General features: G+C 42.5%; 4 protein-coding genes across 11 annotated transcripts in view; 1 reads left to right on the forward strand and 3 right to left on the reverse strand.

Moving 5' to 3' along the window:
• The window catches only part of LOC131672537 (rhophilin-2), a 36361-nt gene extending 32069 nt beyond the window's left edge, over positions 1 to 4292 (reverse strand). For both annotated transcript variants that reach the window (XM_058949829.1, XM_058949827.1), the window contains exon 1: positions 4026 to 4292. In XM_058949829.1, the coding sequence (XP_058805812.1) occupies positions 4026 to 4088 (63 nt within the window). In that variant the 5' untranslated portion in view covers positions 4089 to 4292. The remainder of the gene's footprint in view (positions 1 to 4025) is intronic.
• A 527-nt stretch (positions 4293 to 4819) lies between these two features.
• LOC131672544 (ATP-binding cassette sub-family G member 4-like) lies at positions 4820 to 9943 on the reverse strand. 3 transcript variants are annotated; one of them, XM_058949842.1, is made up of 12 exons: positions 9822 to 9943; positions 9676 to 9737; positions 9223 to 9560; positions 8249 to 8366; positions 7978 to 8167; positions 7770 to 7915; positions 7460 to 7698; positions 7114 to 7382; positions 6863 to 7031; positions 6535 to 6791; positions 6119 to 6273; positions 4820 to 6039 (listed from the first exon to the last, which is right to left on the reverse strand). In XM_058949842.1, exons 3-12 carry the CDS (start codon positions 9428 to 9430, stop codon positions 5847 to 5849), a joined length of 1944 nt encoding a protein of 647 aa, XP_058805825.1. In that variant the 5' UTR covers positions 9431 to 9560; positions 9676 to 9737; positions 9822 to 9943; the 3' UTR covers positions 4820 to 5846. The 3 variants fall into 3 exon arrangements, with proteins under 3 accessions (XP_058805825.1, XP_058805823.1, XP_058805822.1); XM_058949840.1 differs by having other exon boundaries at positions 9223 to 9737; XM_058949839.1 differs by lacking the exon at positions 9676 to 9737 and having other exon boundaries at positions 9822 to 9942.
• A 1470-nt stretch (positions 9944 to 11413) lies between these two features.
• Positions 11414 to 16293, reverse strand: LOC131672573 (ATP-binding cassette subfamily G member 4-like). Of its 3 annotated transcripts, none has more exons than XM_058949895.1 (10): positions 16074 to 16293; positions 14913 to 15030; positions 14350 to 14537; positions 14128 to 14269; positions 13826 to 14064; positions 13463 to 13764; positions 13234 to 13402; positions 12822 to 13078; positions 12588 to 12742; positions 11414 to 12095 (listed from the first exon to the last, which is right to left on the reverse strand). In XM_058949895.1, exons 1-10 carry the CDS (start codon positions 16177 to 16179, stop codon positions 11897 to 11899), a joined length of 1875 nt encoding a protein of 624 aa, XP_058805878.1. In that variant the 5' UTR covers positions 16180 to 16293; the 3' UTR covers positions 11414 to 11896. The 3 variants fall into 3 exon arrangements, with proteins under 3 accessions (XP_058805878.1, XP_058805877.1, XP_058805879.1); XM_058949894.1 differs by having other exon boundaries at positions 14128 to 14273; positions 14348 to 14537; XM_058949896.1 differs by lacking the exon at positions 16074 to 16293 and adding an exon at positions 15108 to 15212 and having other exon boundaries at positions 14128 to 14273; positions 14348 to 14537.
• Positions 16294 to 19839: 3546 nt separating this feature from the next.
• LOC131672574 (ATP-binding cassette sub-family G member 1-like) lies at positions 19840 to 23800 on the forward strand. 3 transcript variants are annotated; one of them, XM_058949899.1, is made up of 10 exons: positions 19840 to 20155; positions 20894 to 21011; positions 21234 to 21423; positions 21937 to 22082; positions 22148 to 22386; positions 22455 to 22747; positions 22807 to 22975; positions 23043 to 23069; positions 23248 to 23299; positions 23375 to 23514. In XM_058949899.1, the coding sequence occupies exons 1-10, from the start codon at positions 20059 to 20061 to the stop codon at positions 23382 to 23384; spliced, it is 1341 nt and encodes a 446-aa protein (XP_058805882.1). In that variant the 5' UTR covers positions 19840 to 20058; the 3' UTR covers positions 23385 to 23514. The 3 variants fall into 3 exon arrangements, with proteins under 3 accessions (XP_058805882.1, XP_058805881.1, XP_058805880.1); XM_058949898.1 differs by adding an exon at positions 23593 to 23800 and having other exon boundaries at positions 19844 to 20155; positions 22807 to 23069; positions 23375 to 23529; XM_058949897.1 differs by adding an exon at positions 23593 to 23800 and having other exon boundaries at positions 20023 to 20155; positions 23043 to 23299; positions 23375 to 23529.
• Positions 23801 to 23957: the final 157 nt, after the last annotated feature.

A 23957-nucleotide genomic window follows, 5' to 3' on the forward strand; every position in this document is an offset into this window, starting at 1 on the left:
CTCTCTCTCTCTCTCTCTCTCTCTCTCTCTCTCTCTCTCTCCCTCTCTCTCACCATCGCATGATCACGGTGCTTACCGTTTTGTTCGATATTTTACGATTGAGAGCCACGTGAATGGTAACCATGTACGTAATTTTCTAAAGATATTTCGCCGATAATGACGAATCTACTTTTAAAGCACATAAAAATGACTACGTCGTCGTTAGCTCTCCACAGTGCGAAGACATCGCAGACACGCGTAAATTAAGGAAGGATGATTCGTGATACGAAGAAAACTTTTCTTTCGTCACGCGAATTCACGCGAAAAAAATTTATTCGAAAGTTTAGTTATGAATCGTTTGCTGATCTTCTCCTTTTTATTTATTCTTTTTTAGGTATAATTATACCGGAAGTTTTCTCAATAACCGCATTAAAAAGAAAAACTATCTTAACCCGTACAGAATTTCTGTAAAACCACAAGCAGTGATAATCGAATAAAGCTAAAAGTCCATGGAGAGAGAGAGAGAGAGAGAGAGAGAGAGAGAGAGAAGCCTTAAGATGGCACTGCACACACATATAGATGCACGCAGTACGAGTCTACACCAACAAACTTTCAGCAATTTATGAAGGCTTCTGCTGTACCAAGCCTTTCACGTGGTTCAAAAAAAATAACGTACAACCTATACGCGCTTTCGAAAGGTTAGCTCTGCAATACTACATTTCCAATGAGGAATTCGAAAGGATGGGAAAATTGACTTTAACATTTTTTTGAGGTTACATCTTTTGCGGCTTTTGCTTGTGAGAGAGAGAAGGAGAGAGAGAGAGAGAGAGACTGAATACCCGCAAACGGATCTCTGAACTTTCCTGGTTAAGCACTTGAGTTACTTGGAGAAAATGTGTTATTCTTTCTTGCTTTTGTAGGGGTACATCGATGTTTTAATCGAAAAGTGTTTCTAAGTATAATTTATTTGTTGATTCAATAACGATTATCTGTCAATAAAAAGTAAACGCCTCGACGACAATTTTTTCTGATCCGATAGAAGCTAAATCTAGAATAATTAATGTTAATTGTACTCAGTAAAGATCAAAGATGGTATGACACTGAAAAGAATAATCAAGTCGCCGTGCGCCGGATAATGCTCCCCTTTTTTTATACTTGACAATGAGACCCCGAAAACGGCATCCGCCAGCCTCGAAGCATTTATTGGTCTCGCATTATCTGGCCTCGTATATTTTGTATCGAAATAGAGATTATATTGGGGATCGTAAAGAAGAGTTTCTCTGATCACCATAAACACGCGTCACCGCATTTTTCTCTCTTCTTCAAGAGATGTTACGCGTAGATAGAACGACATTCCTTTTTTTTTCAAGTATAGCCTCGTTAGATACCGAACGAAGTCAAATATTTGAGACGGGCGACGCGATCGAAAATCTTATCGCGCCAAGCTCGATATCAAATCTTTATCGCTTGCAAAACAACTCGACGTAACTTTCTTTTCGACGAATCGCTCGCGTCGAAGTCCCAAAAGATAATGCGTTTTCTCACGAGGCGGCGAAAATGTGCTCGATTTTTCTCACGCGCCGCTTAGTGATTCGATCGTCTCCGCGTAGAAAAAAAAATCGTTGAATAACGGCAGGATGCTGAGCGGGTAATTAAGGCATCGGCTTTTGTTGCGTCATCGAGCTGCTGTACTTTCCGCCGATTTTTCCCCCCTTACAGCAAAGATAACGATGGCACGGATGGACGCAAGTTCGTTTGATTAGGGTCGATTTTCCAGCAAGGAAAAAGAACATTAGTTAATGATCAAATGATTATGCATAAATACACTTGGGAGCGAAAGGAGAAAAAAAGTGCTTCGATAACTCGAGTTACGATATGTCACCTTCGTAAATTGCCACTTTCTACGCTTGGATCTGCCGCGATGATTATTGGTTTGATTTCTCTAGTAAAAAGTTTAATTCCACGTATCCTACACCTAAAATCACACGACTCAATGTATCAACAACAGTCTCGTTTTCTTTAGAACTGCACGCATTACCAAACGAGCCTTGCTGACCAAATCAGAAACATAAATATTCAACGAAAAAAAAAAATCCGGTTCAGCGCAATTTCCTCATCAAGCCGAAATGAAAAAAAAAAAAAAAAAAGAAAAATCCAATCGAGTTGACCAACATCACAGGCACGCGGACTTTCCGTGCAAAGTGCTTGTTATTTCAGCCGTTCGAGTGAATCATTTGTTCGTGCGCACCTGCCTTCGCCGAAAAAGCGAGCTCGACGGGGGCTTTTCTAAATGGGGAAACTATCTGGGATGAGTCATTTATGTGGTTGCGGGTCGGTGTTCTATTGTTATGGAAAATATATTGTCTGGCTTTGATAATGACGACGTAAGAATACAAAGTACGCTGTTTTTCAACCGACACATTTGTATTTTTTTTTTAATCGAACATTGAGCCGTTGGTCGTTTGCCTCGTCTCTCGCATTAATTAACAAACGAAGGAAATCGAGTGGCAGCTGCGATTCGCTGAGAACTTTCCACGCGGCGAGATGAAAATAAAAGGAGTATAGAACGATTGCAGTTTATTAGGCGCGCGACGACGTCAGCTCGAACAGACAGACCTAGAAAAGTAAGCGCGTCGCCGAGGCAATTCCTGTGTAATTAGGGACGAGAGATATTCCTTGAGCACAATTAAACAGCGATTAGAATGTATCGAGGAGGCGATTAGACGCGCGCTAATGACGCTCGAGCGAAGTCCCGGGGAAAAGGCAATATCCACGAGCTGCCGAGTGTCATACGCGTTTTCGCGATTGTTTGCCGAGGCGGACGGGGGGAATCAACGAGCGGCGAGAGATAATTAGTCGCTTTCACGGTGCCGCACTTTTACCGCGCGCGCGCGCGCTCTTCTCACGCGCGCGGGTGTCGGTGACAGTTTTCTCTCCGATCCCGCGAAAAAGAAGCGCGGCTCGCCGATCGTCGCGCCGAGCGTGCTTTGCGCGCAGTCCCTTTGATTATTCGGAGTACGTTCGCACGCGGAGCACCGACGACAAGTTTCGGATGCTTTCCGGCTGTCGCGTGAAATATAAAAAATACGCTGGTAAATGAGCTGCGCGCCACTTCGAGCCACTTGACATTTGTGTGTTTGAAAAAGAAAATTCACGCTATAAAATCGTTATCTATGACGCTTCCGTCAATATATAAGCGTTTCTTTTAATTCCACTTTACGACACTTATGGTAATTCCAAAAATCCTTACCGCGATATTGCCCGATAGATGATTCATTGCGTTATTTTTTCGCGCGAAATCACGCGTTCTTGAGAAAAATTTCGAAAGATTGATCACGTAAAAGAAAGAGAAGAAGTGCTTTCTCGCGCGATCGCGCGGATGGGAAAGCACCTCGTGCAAGGAAGTACGCGCGTGTGTCCCTTTTACGCCGGCGCTATTTTTCCTATCCCATCTCGTAACCAACGCGGAAACCAAAGTCGCCTATGGCTTTTCGTTTCAAGTCAAAACAACAACACCTATCTCGGACGCAATCTTGCGCAATGGATTTGCTTACATAAATTCGTCGCTGCGGAAATCACGGCAAAACGCACGACGCTCGTTTGCATGACACAGGTGCACCCGTGAAAATTATCGAATCCCGACGCCTTCTCCGCGCCGATTGGAATGTTGCTCAACAGATATATCAGTCTCTTGAGAAAGAAGTCGTTCCAGCTCACGCGACGTTGAAACTTTCGTCACATGACATGGATGATCGTTAGATCAGTTGAATTTCAAAGACCTGCGTATAATTATACAGCTCATTTATTCTTCAAATGGACTTTCATTATGCGGAGAAATACGAGCGAAGAGATTTATTACATTGAGAGTAGGCAAGGGAAATAAAAACTCTTCCCGTGGACTAAAACCGGCGATAATTCATACGACGCGACTAGTTTCTTTCTAATTGCTCGATCGACAAACGAAATGCTTGCGAGAAGAGGAATCCATTACACGCTTATCAATATTCTTACCAAAAATAAATAAGCAAAAAAATAAGGAACCTCACCCTAACAAATCTCGGCTTGTAGGCATCATCATCGACGTCCCCAGCGACAATCGGCACGTTCATGATGTCCTCATATTCCTCTTCATCCGCGCAGCTAACGCACTGGACACACACACTCACACAGAATAAACGAACGATCGCGGCACTACAATCGAATTGTTGGAGAACACAACGACGGAGGCGACGAAGCACAGCGTAGGTGCGCACGAGAGCGCGTCTCTCGTAGCTCTGACACACGCTATTTCGTCGTCGCGACACGCCGCTACTGCGGAGTCTGTTGTGCGCGAGCGCGAAAAAATAATGCACACACACACACACACACAGGTAGGAGACAGAGTGAGTAAGAGAGAGAGAGAGAGAGAGAGTGGACGGAACGACGACGCCGCTTCGGCGCACGGAGTCTGTTTTACCTGCGCGGTGGGAGTCACTATATTGAATATAAAGCAATGGCCCGTGAACGAGTTTTTCCAAGCGACAGCGCCATCTCTGCAAGCGCTTGCTTTTGTTGTGCGCCGTGCGCGCGCGACTTTCGCATAGCCGAGACTCTGGGTTTGACAGCTCTATACTCTATGTTGCGGCGATGGTGAACGTTCTCCATAGACGTTAAGGTGAGTTTACCATTGAGAATTGCTGCTATGGAGGAATGCTTTTGTTTTTTTCCTTTTTGTTTCCAAAGATTTGAGAAAGATTCGGCGAGATAATCAACGTGTTTTAATGAGTCGCAGCTGAATTAATTGTTTATAACGAATCAGTGCATGCTTTGTAAATAATAATTAAGAACAGAAATTAAAATTTCTTCCCAGTTTCATCTGTCTGCTTCGGGGCAATCTATTGCAAAAGTCCAAGACAACATATATCGCTTGTACAGAGATACACTCGCTGCCATTATTATATAGCAGACCACCAAATACGGCGAGTGACCAACTGCACACGTATAAATATAGTCACGTGTATTGTTTTATAATTCAAAGTGTCATCGAGAGCGACATAATTGTCATCGCACAGTTCGTTATGAAACGAGTTGACGACTAGTCGAAGGATAAAAGTGTAACATAGATCGTTATGTTGATGTAACATGACTGTGTGAAAGAGATTCAATCCTCCACGACCAAACTTAGTTAAGTGTCAAAATTTTGGTAGTATCATGCAGACATCACCACAACATTCAGCCTCCATGTCGCAGTCATCTAAAAATCTTGTAATATTCAACTTCAACTTTATAATCAAGGAATTCGCATCTCATCATAGTCCTGAAGTCATCGTTTATAACAACTTCGATGATTCCGCGCACCTGTTTTTGAAAACAAAAGAAGAATAAAAAAAAAAAAACACGACAGTCGTGAAAAAAAGGAGTCGACATCTGTGCTCATTCTAGCGTCCTGATGTTGGTGCAATTGCCGCGCGTGTTGCGCATGCACAACGCGTGCATATATGCTCGTTCACGTGACTGAGTTCTCAGTAACGTAGACGCTATAATTACGTGTCACGCGCGTGCCTTTAATTGAAATTGACCGGTACGCAGATAATGAAAATCATAATTTTTTACTAAAAAGTTGCTGTACAGAACGCATCATAAGTTTTCCGTTCGTTTGTCGTGGCATTGTCACCAATCACAACTCCGCTGCCACTCGAGTCCGCTCGATATTATACAGTTAGGTTATCGCGTACAGGACACACACTAACTGTAAAAAGAATAATCCAGCCTCTCTCGAGCGTGTCGGAAAAATTCTCAGGCAAGTTTTGCATACACGTCATCCGCAGCGTATGATCGCAACATCACGGTCTTTCCCCATAAGTCATCGTGCGAAAATAGGAACGTCGTCAAAGTTTTCGTGTCTTCAATTTCCAACGTAAAACAAAATACGCCGACAGGTCTAGTACAACATAAAGTCCGAACAGGAAAGCTGCTGCAAAGCAATAGTCCGAATGCTCCATATCGACTGCCTTTAAGAATACTCTGGGCCAGCAGAATTGGCAGTAGTCTTCGGAACATTGCATCTTTGGTCTATTGTTCCTGTTATAATTCATTTCTCAGCTAATTCAATTGCTGAATGATATATTTCGACTTCATATATATATATACATATACGTACCCGTAAATTGCAATCATAACTCCTTCGAAACCGTACTTGAGGAATGATACGTGAAACAGCCATTGTAACCAGGAAGGAGCGTCGTTTAAATGCACGAAAAATCCACTAAATATCACGTACGGAAGTATCGTGAATGGGCCGAAAATCGGCGCTGTCTGTTGGGAAATAAACAACATTCGTTTAATAATTTTGAGGGAGAGAGAAGGGAATAGAGCTAATTTCACGTTTAAACTTATAACATAAAGTCATGGGCGGACAAATATTTTTATTTTCACATTTTTGAATGTAATATCTTTCGGTATGCCAAATTTAACTATTTCATCTACTTTAATTAATCATGCTTTTTAGCAAATATTTCTTTTCAACCGTGCACGAAGAAAAACTTGAAATTTCATCTGCACCTGCTAGTAACTCACCTGAATACCAAGACTGCAACCAGCAATAATTCCTATAACCTGTGCGATCAAAGAGACCAACACACAGATTAAAATAAACATCGCTACTCTTTTGGACTCTAGCATCTGTCCAGTCATGAAATACATGACAAGCGTATAAATCGAAACGGCAGCGATTTGCACGGGTAAATCGGCAAATCTGTTGGCGATGTAAAACGAGCGCAATTTGTACCATCGGTTGAAGTGTTCGCGCATTAAGCTCGGCAGCTCCGCTGGAACTGCAACATCGATCATTAAGATTGGTATTGAAGGCGAAGGCGCTACAAAGATTTTTGCGTTCTCTCATTACACGTTATGATGGTCGTGGTTAGCGCGTTGAACATGAGGAAGAGCAAGCTGAAAAATAGTAAATTGAAATTATCGAGAGCGCGAGCAGCATCCTGGCCGGTTTGGTAGCACAACGTGCCGACCAGCAGCGCGATCAGCAGATGCATCGTCAGCCGCATGAACGTGAGAACCTGCAATCACAGCGTGTGTTCAGCGCATCACGCCTGCCGACTGCTCCCCTTGCCCGCTCGGAAACGAACAGCTCCAACTCACTCGATCCCTAGAGAGACTGACAGCGTTGCGCCTCAACAGAAGTCCGAGCTGCCTCCACGAACTGGTGGCATGGTAGGCCGATCCAGCGCGATCCTCGCACTCGTACAGAATCGGCGTCGCCGATAATGGCAATTTCGGCGCCAACTTCAGCGGCGCAACCTTCTTTCTCTCCGTCCTCGTGCTTCTCCACAGCGGACTCTTGCCGTTCTCCGAGGATCTAATCAGTCGCGGCGAGTGATCGCCGTAATCGCCGCTCACAATCTCGAGCACTGAAGCAGACCGATAGTGCCGTTGATCATGGTTGTCGACCGAGCACCAAGCAACGAGGCGACGGGCTCGGACTTACGAAAATCAGCGGGATCGTGGTAAGTGGGACACGGCAAGCCGACGCTCGCGAGATAAGGTACGAGGTTGCGCGCGCTCCCGGCGTAAGCGCAGCGGCCGGCGACGACCACGTACAAGTGGTCGATCATGTCGAAGAGGGCCGCGCTCGGCTGGTGGATCGTGCAGACCGCCGTGCGGCCTTCCTGCGCCAGGGATTTCAGCAAGCCGACGCATTGTCGAGACGCCACGCTGTCCAGGCCACTGCGGAACAGAAGCGGCAAGTCTGTCTCGATGGCCGACTCGGCAGGACGCGACCGCGAAGCCGTTGTTACCTGGTGGGCTCGTCGAAGAACATCATCGGCGGATTGCTGATCAACTCCAAGGCGATCGCGAGCCTCTTCTTCTGGCCGCCGCTCAGGTCGACAGCGCGCGTGTCGCGTGCCGAGCCCAGGCCCATTTCTCGTAGAATTATGTCTATCTGAAACGATCGCAGCGACGTGAGACCAGCTGGCGGCGCGCTCCACCTTGCGAATCCCTTACGCCGTGCTGCTTGTCGACCTCCGGGGTTTCCGGCCCCAGCTTCAGATTGGCGGCCACGCTCATGGACTCCTGCACGGTGAGCAGCAGCTGCAGGTTGTCGTCCTGCATGATGTAGGCGGACGAGCGACGAAACGCCGCGAGATTGCGTCCTCGGCCGTTCACACGGATGTCGCCGGTCACGCCCGAAGTCCTGAAAGCGCCAAGGCTTTCTTTCGCACGGTGCTAACGAAACAAGGGCTTTTCACGCACAGCTGAAACTTCGGGCACTCACGTGAATCCGGCCAAAATGTCCATGAGCGTGGATTTGCCGGCGCCGGACGGTCCGATAATCGCCGTGAGCTCGCCAGGTCGAAAATCCCCGCAGACGTTCGACAATACGCGTTTCTTTTCTGCAAGCAAGCATGAATGTGTAATTGAGGAAAAGCACCTGATCACGAGTGACAAGCGCGCCTGACTATCGCGATCCTCTCATTGCTATGGTTTCGATCCATTTGGGGCAAAAGAGAGCTAGCACTTGCGATTGTCTGTTTAAAATCGATCAACAAAAATGTTTTTCATTGTCATTTTATTAAACAACTCTCGTCGGATCGTACTCATCGTTTTGTACGTGAGGCATTCGTAAGTTGCACGCGCGCCTCTACACTTCTAGTATCGTAAACATTCATACGAAAGAAACACTCTATATCACGTCTGCGAGAGAGAAAAATCCGAGATTGTCGTTGCTGATCTTTGCTGAATGGCCATGTATTTTTACACGCTGTGCGAACAATGTGTGTATATCTTGGTACAGATTACCCGATATTATCGCTTATTTATTGCTTTATCTGAGAAATATGAAAATACGAAAATTCTTGAACTACTATATCGAAACAGAGTAGAAAATCTATTTAGTTTTGGGGATTAAATGATCGATAAAAATCATTAATTATATTTTATCGAGCAAATCTCTTTAGCACCAATAGTTTCTTGGAAACCGATTAGAACTAAATATCTCGGCTTGACGTAGTTATATGAAAACGATAACAGAAGACCAAATTGCATAAAAAAGTTCGAGTTGCGCGGGGACGTGTTTTAATTGTGCATCATAGGTTTCATGAATAAAAGAATTTGTCGAACTGGTTGACTTTGAACGAAATAGCCTCGCTTCTTGGCAACCTTGGAGGAGTAGTTTTTGTTTGAATAACCCGATAGCAAGCAATAATAAGCAAAATTATATTGAAATTGTTTCACTGCAAAAATCATTACCTTTCTTAAAGAAACCAGTTTGAACGTAATAACTGAGAGCATCGAATGTAAGATTCAACTGATTAACGCCAACCGGTGTATTTGATGTTTTGATAGGCGATGGGCCAGTTATATTCTTATGAATCTTCGCCAGTTCAAGATCTAATTTGAGGCCGACGCTGCTTATAAAACTCCTCTTTGTCTTCGTCGTTCCCGTTGGTATTTCCATTTTCTGTTTTCGTCGCTCTATTACACTGAATCGTAAGAGTTATAGCGTCACGCTGCGCTCATCGCCTTCGATGTTTCGACGTTGATTGCTTGCAAATCGCGCACATGTTTGATAATCGACTGTTTGGTACCTGCAATGGAATGCGACTTTTCTTTATTTCCGAAGTTTATTGGATGCAGTATTTCGATGACGATTCGACACGCTTCAAGCAATTCCTGGTGAATATTGAAGCAGCATAACGGGACCTTTTGATAACGATATTAGACGTAACACTGGACAACAAACATTGTGACATCTCGTGCGTGACCTAAAACGATAGAAGAGTCGCGCGGCAAAAGTGAACAATCAACATTAACGGACCACGGCAAAGAGGAGCAACATTATGAGATACCTTTAGCCATTGCTCGAAGAGAGCTTACAGCAAATAGAACTGGAAGGGAAACTTGGGGCACATGTCGCGCGCGAATCGATGAATGACACGCGGTCACCACAAAGCTCGTGCGTCACACGGCAAGTGTCTGCTAGCGACTGAAAGCTCGGCACGCCGATCAATTGCAGATATAAAGTTATTCTTTCTCTTTCTTTCTGCAAGATAAGGCGAATAATATAACGCGTGACATATCTCGTTGTCTCGTCGTCTGGGATTCTGATTAATTTTAGGTGACTGTCAGAAGTTGTATAGTGTCGTTGAGATTATAGAGATGGGAAGCGCGAGATAAGAGCGATAGTTTGCCAAAGGCTTATCATGTTGATATTTTTTAGAGGAAGCTAAGCTATCAATTCATAGAAACTATTATTCTCGAGCAGCTTCAGGTTTATATGAAACATCATAATTTATTTATTATTCTTCAGGGTGGATGACTCCAGTCATTGATCAAACCGTGAACTTCCTGATTTTTGTTGAGCATTTAGTTTTTGATAATAAGGAAGGTCATCCATTCATCATTATCGTTTGGAGAAGGGACTGTGACTGCGATATTTCGTGCAAGCCATAAATGTTAAGAGTACAGTGATCTCTGCCGAAGGGTAGTACACTCGCTCCGACATTTTGTTAGGGGCAGCTTTTACAAAAAAAGTTTGTCAATTTGTAACTTTCGATAATAGAAATCAAATGATAAAAAGAATAAATAAGGATTAAGTAATTATGTGTGAAAGTTATGAATGAAATTATAGTGTAGTAAGAATCTCAAAAACAAAGATGAAGATTTGTGTAAACCGCCCAAATATTAAATTCACGTCATTCTTACTTTGTAATCAACTTAAAGAGAAGGTTCTTGATCCAATCACTTGAACATACCGACCTAGTCACCCTTGTCGATTTGCGCACACTTTTCGGTCTGATCCGTACATAACTTTTTCATTACTCAGCTTCTTCCATTACACTATCCAGCTTCATTGTATCGCTCGCTCCTTTGCGATATAATTCAACGTGCTCACCAACACCTCAAAATCGACTTTTCAATTACGCGGGCGCGGAAGTAATCTTTTTGACGTATAATTTTTTCAAAACAAACTTTTGTCTCTGCTTACGAGCGGTCGATTATAAAATCATCCTATACCTGGCACAAAGAAAGCACTTTTATATCTTGCATAAGATAATCATACGTATGGTATCGATATCAAAGTCCAGCTGCAAGCACTTGTGTCGGAGCAGCGATCGCACTGGAACGAGTTGTTTGGATTTTTTTATAAAAATAATTGAGCGTATATTGGGAGGTCACATTTTTTTAGACGATACATTAGCTCTTCTGTAAAGAACCGATAAGAAATAAGCGCCAAGAGCTGCTGCCACCTGGAATGTACGCCGCGCATCCTCATACTTTGTTTCTGTCGTATCAGCAGTAAGCAGCAAGAACAACAACAAATATAAATGTTTGATATTCAGTGACAGCAGTGTCACTGACAGTTCTAATCTTACCTATCAACGTTTATCCATCAAATAAATGAAAACGACTTTGAATTACAAAATATAATGTTGTTTTATTTAAAAGCTGAATAGAAACATACTTTCAATCAATCACACGTACAATTCTGTAATAAAATTTCATTCTGATATTTGATTTGAGTAATTAAATAACAACATCATTGTTCTGAATTATGGCGATGGACTCGTATATCATTAGAATGATTATCACAATTACTTATCATCTAGAAATTTCACTTGTAAAAAAATATCACTCATCTCTGTAAAATTACTTTAGCTCGATCACGACTTAGGATATTGAAAAATAAAACTGACATCACTCATTAACGGTTAATAAAAGCTTTCAACAATAATAAAAACAAATAATTGAGTTAGGCATTGAAGTATGTGAGAAATATAAATATAATATGTAAAAAAGAAAAAAAAAAAGAGCAATCGCATTTTTTACACATCCAAGGCTCGTGATGATTTTACTTATCCAAGCTCGTGCAAATTACAAATCTCAATAATAATTATAGTCCGGCATTGACGATCCTAACTGTCTATATGATATACGTCCGGTTTTTTAACCTCACGCGTAATAACAAATACGCCGTGACGTCGAGCACAATGTAGAGTCCAATCATGAAAATTGTGGACGTCCAGTAACTCGAATACTTCATATTGACCATATCGAGAAGTACTTCGGGTAGCCTGAAGTGACAGTAATCAGCTGAACATCCCATCTTTGGCCGACCGTATCTGTACATTTACATGCAATTTCAGTTCAATTTCGTGAAAGCACAATTTTATTGGAAACTCCTTTTCCAATTCTTTTATCTACAATAAAGTCAAATTTTGGAAAATGTACAGCCTAGTCCACAAGTCTTCGTTCTCCCAAAAGCTGAATAAAACTAAAGCTTTATATCTCTATTGACAAAGAATCTTTAAATCTCAAAGTAATTTCATTTAAAAGATTTATTCAAGCCTTGAAATCTTGAAATATTTTAAATCACTGAAAATCGCTTTTTTAATTATTACTAACTAATTTTTAGCTAAAGTATAAGATTTCAGAAATTCGGTAAGCATTTTTTTGAAAAAGCAAAGATTTTTGGACGAGGCTGTACATATCAGATTACTTTTAAAGATAAGTTTTTAAGTTTTCACAATTTTAAAGACAAAAAGCTCAATAAATTTTTGACCGAAAACAGTAACTAGAAGATTCTCAAAATAAGAGGAACTAAATTTACTCACCCGTAGATAGCCAGTACAACGCCTTCAAAGCCATATTTGAGGAAAGATACATGGAATATCCATTGAATATACGAGGGGGCATCTCTGAGGTACACGAAGAATCCGCTGAATATCAAAGATGGCGTTATAGCAAAAGGTCCGAAAACAACTCCATTCTATAACAAACATTACAAAAATTAATGATTTCTAAGGCTACTATAAAGAACACAATACGTATATGTCAAATATAATTACCTGAACGCTCAAACTAATACCAATGATAAGTCCAATGATCTGAGCTATGAGACTAACCATGAGACACATTAGAGCGAAAAGAGCTAGTCGCCTCAATTCGGATATCTGTCCGCTCATCTGATAAACGACAAACGTGAAACACGCAGTTGCGGCAATTTGTACTGGCAGATCGGCAAGTTTGTTAGCAATATAGACCGAACGCAACTTGTACCAACGATTGAAGTGTTCTCGCGTCAGAATCGGCAATTCGTCTGGAACTACAAAAAGAAAAGCAAGGAGCGATCGGATGAACGGTGTCCCGGCTAATAAAGAAGAAATTTTAGCAAAATCACAGCACAACTTTATCTATCGAGTTTCTCAGTTGTGAAACGTCTAGCGGATGTGACATGGATTAGACATTGATTGATCTTACACGTGATAAGAGTAGCGCTGAACGCAGTGTACATAACGAACATGAGCGTGAAGAAGAGCAGGCTAAAATTTTCGAGCGCAAAAGCGGCGTCCTGGCCAATCTGGTAATACATCGAGCCAACTAGCAAACCGATCAGGAGGTGCATCGTCAATCGCGTGAATGAAAGAATCTGAAAGCAATTACGTGCACAACACCAAATCCATCTTGGAGCATTATTCAAGGAACCTACCTTGTCTCTCGAGAGTTTGATTGCGTTCCGCCTGAGCAGAACCCGAAGTTGCCAAAAGAAACCGGTAGCATAGTAAGCCGAACTCGCCCAGGACGTTTGCGATTCGTAGATTATCGGCGTTGCTGATAACGGCAATTTAGGTAAATACTCGACGCAGCGCATTTTCGATGACTGATCGTTGCTTGAACTGTCGCTACAGCTGCCACCATCGTCGTGCCAGCGTTTACATTTGCCTCTGTCGGACGAGTTGATCAATTGATCCAAATGCTCATGGCCGTAGTCACCGTTGACGACTTCTAGTACTACGAATAGACACTTGCTTTACGAGCAATTATTCTTGGGAACGGGAGAGTTGTCACTTACAAAAATCAGCAGGATCATAGTAAGCGGGGCATTGCAGATTGAAGCTCATCAGAAACGAGACGAGATTTCGCGCACTGCCGGTGTAGATGCAGTGGCCCTTGTCCATTACATAGAGATGATCGATCATGTCGAAGAGACTGGCACTCGGTTGGTGGATCGAACACACGATGGTACGGCCCTCTCTTGCCAGAGATTTCAGTAGTCCGAGACATTGGCGCGCTGCTACGCTATCCAGGCCACTAAAGATGGAGAAATGTTAGAACGGGTAATTCGAATGTCAACGCGAGACGAGTGTTACGTACCTCGTGGGCTCGTCGAAAAACATTATCGGTGGATTGCTAATCAGCTCTAACGCTATCGCCAGTCTCTTCTTCTGACCACCGCTCAAGTCATTGGCGCGCGTGTTGGCACAGTTATCCAAACCCATTTCTTTCAATATGGTGTCTATCTAAAACATAACGGACGTTACTTACGCGCTCGCAATGCCGAAGGCTTGTACATGTGCTGGTGGCGGCGGCTTACACCCAGCCATTTCTCCGTGGCTGACTTGTTGAATTCGAGTTTGAGATCAGCTGCCAACCACATGGACTCGGCCACGGTCAGCAACGGTTGCATATGGTCGTCCTGCATGATGTAAGCCGACAATCGGCGAAACGACGCGAGGTTGCGCTTTCGACCGTTTACCAGCACTTCGCCTCGCCAGCCGGACGTCCTGATGAGCGTTAAAGCAGCGATTTTCTCGTTAGAGGTAGAGGAGAACGACGAGCGAAGCGGTCTCGCGCTTTTGCGACTGATTTACACCGATGGGAATCGCTTTCCCATTCCTATTCTGAGAGCGCTTGGAGAAGGTTGCTCTTTTTTTCCTTCTTCGATTGACGGAATTTTTTTCATACGCGCGTAGAAACGTTCGTGGAATCAGTTTCCGGTAGGCAATAGCATCGATGAAGTATTTATAAAAGTTAACCTTCAAGCCCCGCGTGTGTATTCCAAAAGCTACAACTAATACGCAACATAAGCCCAAAGAATTTGCTTCGTCGAGATATTTTCCTTTAAACAAAAATTTCAAACAACAATATGTACAACGTACGTGAATCCCGTGAGAATATCCATCAACGTAGATTTGCCAGCTCCGGACGGTCCCATAATTGCCGTGAGCTCTCCCGAATGGAAGTCGCCGCAGATATCCGACAGTAACTTTTTCCATTCTGCAAGCATGCATCTCGTTTTATACTTGTTTTATACTTAACCTTTTTGATTGATTCACAAATTTTACGTAGAGTACCTATTCCCGAGCAATAAAGTACCGAGCTGACGATTAAGTTCATTCACTCTTATGCAAAGCTTGACCGATTAGTAAGAATGACATATCGTGTTGATTCGACTGCAGTTCCTTGTATGTTTTTTAAATTATCATGCGATCGCTGAATGCATATTTTTTCTAGTTCATAAAAAATATTACACTACGTAAACATTCAATGTCAAGAAAATAACTTTACTCTAATAACGTGACGACGTGTTGTTTCAATAATATTTGCTGTAATCGGTCTTGCAAACAATCATTTCATTAGCTTTCTTAATCGAGAATTATCTCTCTTTGTCTTACTCACTTAAATGACATGCAGTTGGAATAACCGCGATGAATAGCCGTCTAATTACGATAATCGAAGCTGTACTGAACATCGATAACAATTAATGGTAAAAATCATTGTCGATTTTCACATAGCATTTGAATAATTTATTTTTCTGAAAAGCTGTGCAGTTACGCAAGATATCTACGAAAATTTAAGACCGCACAGCTTTCCATTGAAATAATTTCATCGGATTCACTTTTACCTTTCATTCATAAAAATTCTATCCATATGTCGATAAGATAATGCATCGGATTTTTTGGAATCATTATCATTGAGTCTTTTGCCAGCCGACCCATCGGTGTACATTTGCGCCCAATAAATAACAATGAAAATTGTCGGTCAGCTTTCCTCACAGTCTTCATACGCGAGTCGTACTCAATTATGCAGATCAGAGAGCACGCGGAAATTTCTCCGGGTCAGACACCCGCGAAGCAGATAACATACGTGATATTTATTTGTCGAACAACGGATGCAAGATTATCCAGCACAATGAAAATCGGACTCGCGAAGGTAAATCCCGCGCGGGCATGGCGTCGCCAGTGGTCGTTCGCCGCGCGGTATTAGGCAATAACTGCAAGCACGTGGCATATTTGCAATAAGACGCGCGATATACGCACCTCCGTAGAACGGCCTGCGGCGCACGGAGTAGCTGATGTCGTTGAAGCTGACGGTGAATTGATTGGCGCTGCGGGTCGCAGCGCCGATCGGCCTCTCCGATCTCATCGCGGTCGCGGCATCCAGCTCGACGTGTACTGTACGCGCTCGTGCACCGATTTTCGAGCGATCGCCACGCACTGCTGCCGTGAGCGAGCGCGAACGCACTGCGCCCCGGGAACTCCGTCGACCGCTTGATTACTTTATCTCCGGCGGCGCCGCGCCTGCGCCCGTTAATATGCACAAATGCCGTTCCTTTTCTCCCCCACTCGCGCCGCCTTGTGCCAGGGACTGTGTCTTTCGAATGTCCACGCTTGCTTTTGGGCGAATATCGCGTCTGAACGGAAGATCAGGTGGATCGATGCGCGTGGAAATTTCAAGTGGCCGACACACGGACACACGGCGATCCGCCCGTGGCTCGCGGATCGCTCGAGAGCAAAGTCTTATCTGCGCGCAACTGTATTTCTGCGAGCGAATTATCGCTCCGCGAGAGTGGCGATGTCCGAATAATATCGCCTGCGTGTTGTACAGTGGCTTTCGATAATTCGACACGACGTTAGCGTTATTATACGACACGTCGACGGGTTACCGGCCGACCCGCGTAACCTACGCAGACGAGGAAATGACCAACGAACAATTTCGTTGTCTTCTGTTCGCGATACACTTGTATCGACAAGGGGCATTGAGTCACCGTAGTATTTTGTAAAATGCATTCGTTGAATAACTCGCAAAATAAGAGCGTATCCGTCGCACGCGTGCCGAAGATTCACCGCGACGATTTCACAATGAGCGGAACTCATGGAAGGCTATGAAATATCCAGCGGAGCGACATCGCCAGCGTCGCATCTGTCCAGAGAACTTTTTTCCTTGCCTTAAATTTATGCATCGCAATCGCTCTAAACTTTCATAATTATAACCCGATTGACGGGTTTGGCATTGGATTAATATCAAACTTTCATGTTTTTCCTCTCTAAATTTCCTGTTTTATTTTCCAGCTGGCACGAAGTACAGAGCGATAGAATGGGAAGTCGGCATTCCCCGAAATAAAATAAATCGTGGAAACCAGAGAAAGTTTAAACGACACGTATAAATCCTCTTAGAAAAGCGTTATAGGCACGAAAATCATACGAGGACGCTAGACTCCCTTCACTAGACAGGTTTGAGACTCTCGTGTATGCAGGGAAGCCTATCGTCAGGTGTCATACCTGGTTTCTCTCTTTAGACAGAACAAAAAATATCTATATACAACATGCCCTTAATTCAAATCAGCTAATTGTGCCTCGGCAATAGCGCGACAAGTCCTTTGAGTACATAACCATTGTGCGTGCGCGGCACAATCCTGCGCGTTTATTTCTCGTCTCCTTTGAGTGGCAACTCATTCCGGAGTCGAAGTTTGTAATCGCAATCAGTTACCTGCCATTAGAGTACGTTTTCCTCGCGAATACGTGGACGCGCGGCACTTTTAGTAATTACATCGCGTTATTTCTTGTTTTCAAAATCGATCGCTCAACGCGAAACTCGAAGTAAGCCTTATTTCCTTTATCGTTTAAATCCACAATGCACTCGTGGCTTACTGGATCTCGTGTGTGGTAGCAAGTCCTTCATTATACCGCGGTGGAAAGGCGCAAAATACCATCGAAGGCTTCGAATTCGTCATTTTGTCTTGTTTTTTATTCAACTTCTCACAAATTTGACTGCGCGTCGTCCAACATCAAAATGACGCGTCCCTTTGATCTCGAACGTTGCTTTATTTGTTTGTCTGTTATTTTTTTATTGCGATCGTAGATCGCTTCCTTACCAACGCAACGAAACGAAAGAAAAAAAATCACCAACGCAAGCACACGAATTACCGACACGACGTGCAGAGAGTACTGCCAGCGAACCGGCAGCTCGGATACGCGATCCAGCGCAGTGCAGTCGCGTATAATGGCGTCAGTCAGCGATCCACGTCTCGATCAGATGTACCAAAACGCCCAGACCCGATCGCGCGAACGCGAGAGACAAGCGGCCGAGGCAGAGCTGGCCGAGAGTTCCCACGACCAGTCGACGCTTCGTCGCAAACGAGCATACGCCGAGTATCTTCGACAGAGTAGAGAAGCGTCGATGCCCGAACACCTTCACCCGGGAAATAAGAGATTCAGGGTGGACGAGGACGCGCCGATGGCGACGCGGCGCCAGGAGTGCTCTGTGCTGGCTGCGAGTGATTCGAAGACGAGTGAAGATAAATCGACGTTAGACTGCCAGCGGCGTCTGCGCGCGCGTCTGTCAGCCGACAGAATGCCAGTGCTAAGCGGAATCCGAGCCGGAGTGGAGGTCTGGATCTGATGGTTGCGAGCGAAAGGATAAAGGCGCGTTCGACGGACAAGAACAAAACAAGGTCTTGTCGGCAGTTTTCATTTGAAATTCGAATTCGTGCGACTTCGTTCAGTTTAAACAATAAAATTTATTTTTTTCGTCATATTGATTTTACAATTATTTCATTGATAGAAAAGTCGTTCTAAATAACATCAACAATTAGTACTTTTCGACCTAAGATATTGCCTCGTTGAACCAATCTCATCGCGATAGAGCAAATCCATTTCCCCTTCTTGTCATAAAACGATATTGCAATGTAAATGGAGATTTTATATTTAAATATTTGAAAATATCATCAGGTTTATATTGTAAACTTCATCTTGCAATTTGTTCCGTGGTATATATATATGTATATGTGCGATTGGTGTTTTTCTGAACAACAGACAAATGAAAACCGTATTACCTTTAGAAAATAAACATTTATATTCCCATAACTACTTGCGTTAGTAAATTGTACTCAAAGCTTCCACTTTCAAGATTATGCCAATATAATAGTTCTCCATATGCCACCTAGCGAGCAGATTCCACATAATTATAATCGAACATCGGGCAAATCCCTTTGATTTTTATATCGTTATTGTCTATTACTGATAATTTCTTAATATAACGATTATTTGATTTGCAAGGCTTTTCACTGCCTATTTCAATAAGTACTTCTCCGTAGTATGTACATACATAAACTGGAGTAGCGATAACTCAAGGCAACAATATTGCATCTAACAGTGAAAATTTCTAATTATTTTTAATTGTTTTGTAAAAATCGTCTTAATAAAGTTTCGAACGTGAAACTTTTGTTATCATCTTGAATTGTAGATGAAAGCAGAAAGTCACCGTGTACATTACATTTGTTTTACTAACAAATGTAGCTTTGCCGTGCTTTCCCAAACGTAAGAGTGAATGAAGATTATTTTGAGGGTTCATTTTTTTATTAAACCTGTGCTCTGAATTGAGCGGAGCCGCATTTTCCCAAAAAAAATTTTCATCTTAAGAAAATCAGTTTTTAAAACTTTATTTTTAAATTACAAAATGACGGGGTGTAGAGTTTAGGTTTATTGAATCGTATGATAAAGAAAATTAAAGCTCTTATTGATTACGTTAAGATGTAGTTTTACCATAATTTCAGCGCGCAAAACTAACAAGGCAACTTCCAATAACCTTCTGCGATCATCAGCGTCTAATATCGAAACGTGAGTTAGGTGCGCAATCGCAGCCAAAGCGTGTCTCAATGCCACAAATAAGCGCAAGGCGGCAGCGTCAATTTTGAGTTGCAGCGAGCCGTAGAACTGAAGAAAAAGACTGAAATTCCATACTGAAACTGGTTTGCAGGTGTAGGATACTGCGCGCGCGCGCGCATTCGAGCTCACCTCAGTTTACGTCGAGCGAGCGCTGCGAGCGGATACACGCGTCGCGAAGTTTTCAAACGCACTGCCGTTCCGAGGCCCTCGGCGCCAATTGTTTGTTCCTCTTTCGATCGGAACGCGACTTTTACATTTTATTGCTTTCCGATGGGAGGTCGACTTGGCTGTGTCTTCTTGTGAATCGTGATGGGTGAAGTACCGAGGGTTTGATGGGCAGCGGCTCGGTGGTCCTATCATGATGGAATCCGAAAAATCACGTGCCAATCCCGATCGACTGAGTTTGTCTTTCAATAACATCAGCTACTCTGTACGCAGCGGTGTTTTCTCAAAAAGTGAGTATACACGAGACAAAAGCGCTCGGTGCACGTGCACTGGTAATAATTATAATTGCCGACTGTTCTCTACTTTTCGCGAGAACGATAGACTTTAATAGCTCGTTCGTGTAAGTCAACGTAATATTTTGTATTGTAACATTGGGTAAGCAACATTGTTAAAGTCGCAGTTGTGCATATAGATAGGTAATTTACAAAACATAAAATTAAGTGACGATTATGTATTATCATTTGATTATGTGCGCTACTGTGTGTATTAATATTGATATCGCGACATACGTCAGTAGTTTCGTATTTCAATGTCGTGCAATACATATTAATGCAAGTCATAAATGACTCGTACAATAATCTTTTTTATTCCTTGTCGATTGAATTTCATTCACTCGAAAATTCAAAGCAACAAAAGATGCAATGTGTCGTTTAAAAAAGAAGAACAAAATCAACTATAATGCACAACGTATAATTTTGTATTACGAGGAATGGCAATTTTATCAACTAATCAATCTAACGATGTAGTGACAAATAGAGATGTTCTTATCGTCTCATCAATCTCAAGATAGATTTCAAGTTGACGCGCATAATTAAACACTACTCGATTGGAAAATTTTTTCCGACTTTTTTAAATAAAATCAGTTACAGCTTTTTTAGCAAATGGTCAAAGCCAAGTGCCCGTGAACTAAATAACGATGACTGACGATTGAGAAAACAAACGTCATAAAACGAGATGCATGCTTGCAGAATGGAAAAAGTTACTGTCGGACATCTGCGGCGACTTCCAATCGGGAGAGCTCACAGCAATTATGGGCCCTTCCGGTGCCGGCAAATCAACGTTGATGGACATTTTAACAGGATTCACGTAAGTTTAAAATATTTAGAGGAACTTTTTGGAAAGCACAGCCAGAAACTTTGTAAGTTAGACCTCGACATTGAGGCACATTGTTCGAATCGACTACAATGCTTACCCTTTTGAAAGTGATTGATGATAAAATCATTTCCTGTTATGTAATGTGTCGAGCACGGTTACTGGTGGCATTTAACGTTACAAAAATTAGATTAGAACCACTACTTCTTTTTGTAGGACATCCGGCTGGCAAGGCGAAGTGCTGGTCAACGGTAGCAAGCGCAATCTTGCGTCGTTTCGACGCTCGTCGGCTTACATCATGCAAGACGACCAGTTACAGCCATTGCTTACCGTCGCCGAGGCTATGCGAATCGCCGCTGACCTCAAACTCGAATCCAACCTCTCCAGCTGTGAAAAAAAGCATGGTGTAAGAAAATTCTTTGCGCTCGAGCTTAAGCTTTCGTGGATAACTATACTTGGAAAATGAATCGTCTGGAATGAAAAGGAATCTCTTTCGCAAGAAGATTTTCCGTTTATCAAAGAAAGTCGAGTTTATTTTGTGAAATATTACTCATAAAATGAAAAGCTTTTGGATAGATCTATGCTTTTTTTACATAAGTCAGTTGCACAAGTATCATTCTTCGCATGCATTATGTATCGCTTTTCTAATAGCTATCGGCAATGAACGTGTGATTCATAGAATTTCAAAAGCTCATATAATCGATCGTCATTCAACGATAGACACGTACGAGACAGTATTTGTAAAGCATTAATCTAAGTTACCAACTTATTTCTGTAAAAAAACAATGTTCTAAAAAATCTATCTTCGTTACACGGATACATTTTCTTTCATTTGTAAACAATGAAATGAGGTCCGCGACACTATTGTCATTCTCTCGTAATTAATTCCTTTTCAAAGTTACGGTCTAACACATTACAGATAGACGTGATATTGAAAGAAATGAGCCTAGAAAGCGCTATGAAAACACACACCAAAGATTTGAGCGGGGGTCAGAGGAAGAGACTGGCAATAGCGTTAGAACTGATCAGCAATCCGCCAATAATGTTTTTCGATGAACCCACAAGGTACTCACCTATCTTTTCACTTATAATGAATTGTCACTGTCACCTATAACGTATTTCTTGAAAAGCGGTTTAGATAGCGTCACGTCACGTCAATGCCTGGGACTATTAAAGTCGTTAGCTCGAGAGGGTCGTACCATCGTGTGTTCAATTCATCAACCGAGTGCCAGTTTGTTCGACATGATCGATCATCTCTACGTTCTGGACAGAGGTCACTGCGTCTACACCGGTAGTGCGCGAAATCTCGTCTCGTTTTTAAGAAATTCTCATCTCCAATGTCCTACGTATTACGATCCTGCTGATTTTCGTGAGTACATGAGAAAGCAATGTTTTCTTATTTTAAAGAAACTTTTTACAAAATATATTTGGTTGCAGTGCTAGAAGTACTGAATGGCGATTACGGTGAAGAGCACGTGGAACGACTGATCAATTCATCCGACAATGGCAAATGTAAGCGTTGGCTTAACGATAGTGCAAACAGTTCGAGTGTCAATGAATCATCGGGAATGCGCTGTCTCGAATATTTACCAAAATTGCCATTATCAGCGATGATGATTAACTACGAATCTCAAAGTTTTCGCGCGAATTCTGCTTACTATGTTAATGGTTTCTTCTGGCAGCTTTGGACTTTGCTTAAGCGGAATATTATCAAACTTTCTAGAGACAGAGTAAGTCGTCACTTGAACGAGATGAACCGAATTTATTTATAAAATTTGTTCTATTTCAGATTCTACTGTATGTACGACTAATATTGCACGTACTGATTGGTCTGCTGGTTGGCTCCATGTATTACCAAATCGGCCAAGACGCCGCTCTCGTCCGTGATAACGTCAGCTTACTTTTCTTCACTCTGATATTCGTCGTGTTCAATGCATTCAACATCACCTACATCACCTGTACGTTGATATCTGAAGAAAAGCCAATCAATCGGCTTCGCCCACAATGCATCTCGTTGAATTTCAGTTGCACAAGAATTGCCGATCCTGACACGTGAGCACTTTAATCGCTGGTACAAGTTGCGATCGTTCTACATTGCTAACAAACTTGCTGATCTTCCCATTCAAACGTTTGCCTGTGCATGTCACACGATTATCGTTTACAAGATGAGCGGCCAGATATCTGATATTTTACGAATGGTACTCTTCGTTTTCATGTGTCTCATGACCAGCCTCGTTGCTCAAATTATTGGACTTATTGTGGGCATTAGCTTCAGCGTTCGAGTAAATATATCAACTGATATTACGACAAACATAAATAACGCACGGTATATTTAAAAAACGGATGTTTTTTTCAAGAACGCAGTGATGTTTGGTCCAATGGCAGTCGTCCCATTCATGGTATTCAGCGGACACTTTGTTTACTTGAACGATGCTCCGTCCTATATCCAGTGGCTGTTTCACGTATCCTTCTTCAAATATGCCTTTGAAGGTGTTGTAGTTGCTATCTACGGGTGAGTACGCAACTGTACCCGAATCGAAATCAAACAATGGAAATGACATTCAAATTTATACAGGTACGATCGACCAAAATTGAATTGTTCCGCTGATTATTGTCACTTCAGACTTCCTAAAACACTACTCAAGATGGTCGACATGTTGCACTCCAATTATTGGATATCGGCAGTTTTTATGATCGGACTTTACATTGCACTCGATGTCACTGCCTTTTTGTTATTACGAGTGAGGTTGAGAAGGAGAAAGTGTATGATTTAAATAAGGCTGGCATTTATACAATTTGTTATCGATATGTTTGGTTACTTATTTTCTTGTTTGTTTTTTCGGCTTAGATAGTGCGGTAAACAATACATAGCACGTATTTCAAACGTCGCCGTGAGTTTTATATATACATATATATTTAGATGAAAAATTTTGTAAGTGG

The sequence above is a fragment of the Phymastichus coffea genome, unplaced genomic scaffold (assembly GCF_024137745.1).
Source record: "Phymastichus coffea isolate CEN01 unplaced genomic scaffold, Cenicafe_Pcof_1.1 PCOF00153, whole genome shotgun sequence".
Classification (NCBI taxonomy): domain Eukaryota; kingdom Metazoa; phylum Arthropoda; class Insecta; order Hymenoptera; family Eulophidae; genus Phymastichus; species Phymastichus coffea.

What these genes read in the sequence shown, in the direction of transcription:
- LOC131672544 (XM_058949842.1), bottom strand. Translation starts at nt 9,430, where the DNA reads ATGGAAATACCAACGGGAACGACGAAGACAAAGAGGAGTTTTATAAGC. An exon ending in AACTGGTTTCTTTAAGAAAG is followed by an intron (nt 8,367 to 9,222) that starts GTAATGATTTTT and finishes GCTTGCTTGCAG; the next exon opens with AAAAGAAACGCGTATTGTCG. An exon ending in GTTGCAGTCTTGGTATTCAG is followed by an intron (nt 6,274 to 6,534) that starts GTGAGTTACTAG and finishes ATTTCCCAACAG; the next exon opens with ACAGCGCCGATTTTCGGCCC.
- LOC131672574 (XM_058949897.1), top strand. Translation starts at nt 20,059, where the DNA reads ATGATGGAATCCGAAAAATCACGTGCCAATCCCGATCGACTGAGTTTG. An exon ending in CAGCGGTGTTTTCTCAAAAA is followed by an intron (nt 20,156 to 20,893) that starts GTGAGTATACAC and finishes GCATGCTTGCAG; the next exon opens with AATGGAAAAAGTTACTGTCG. An exon ending in GCATTAGCTTCAGCGTTCGA is followed by an intron (nt 23,300 to 23,374) that starts GTAAATATATCA and finishes GTTTTTTTCAAG; the next exon opens with AACGCAGTGATGTTTGGTCC.
- LOC131672573 (XM_058949894.1), bottom strand. Translation starts at nt 16,179, where the DNA reads ATGAGATCGGAGAGGCCGATCGGCGCTGCGACCCGCAGCGCCAATCAA. An exon ending in GATATTCTCACGGGATTCAC is followed by an intron (nt 14,538 to 14,912) that starts GTACGTTGTACA and finishes AACGCTCATCAG; the next exon opens with GACGTCCGGCTGGCGAGGCG. An exon ending in CTATGATCCTGCTGATTTTT is followed by an intron (nt 13,765 to 13,825) that starts GTAAGTGACAAC and finishes GTCTATTCGTAG; the next exon opens with TACTAGAAGTCGTCAACGGT.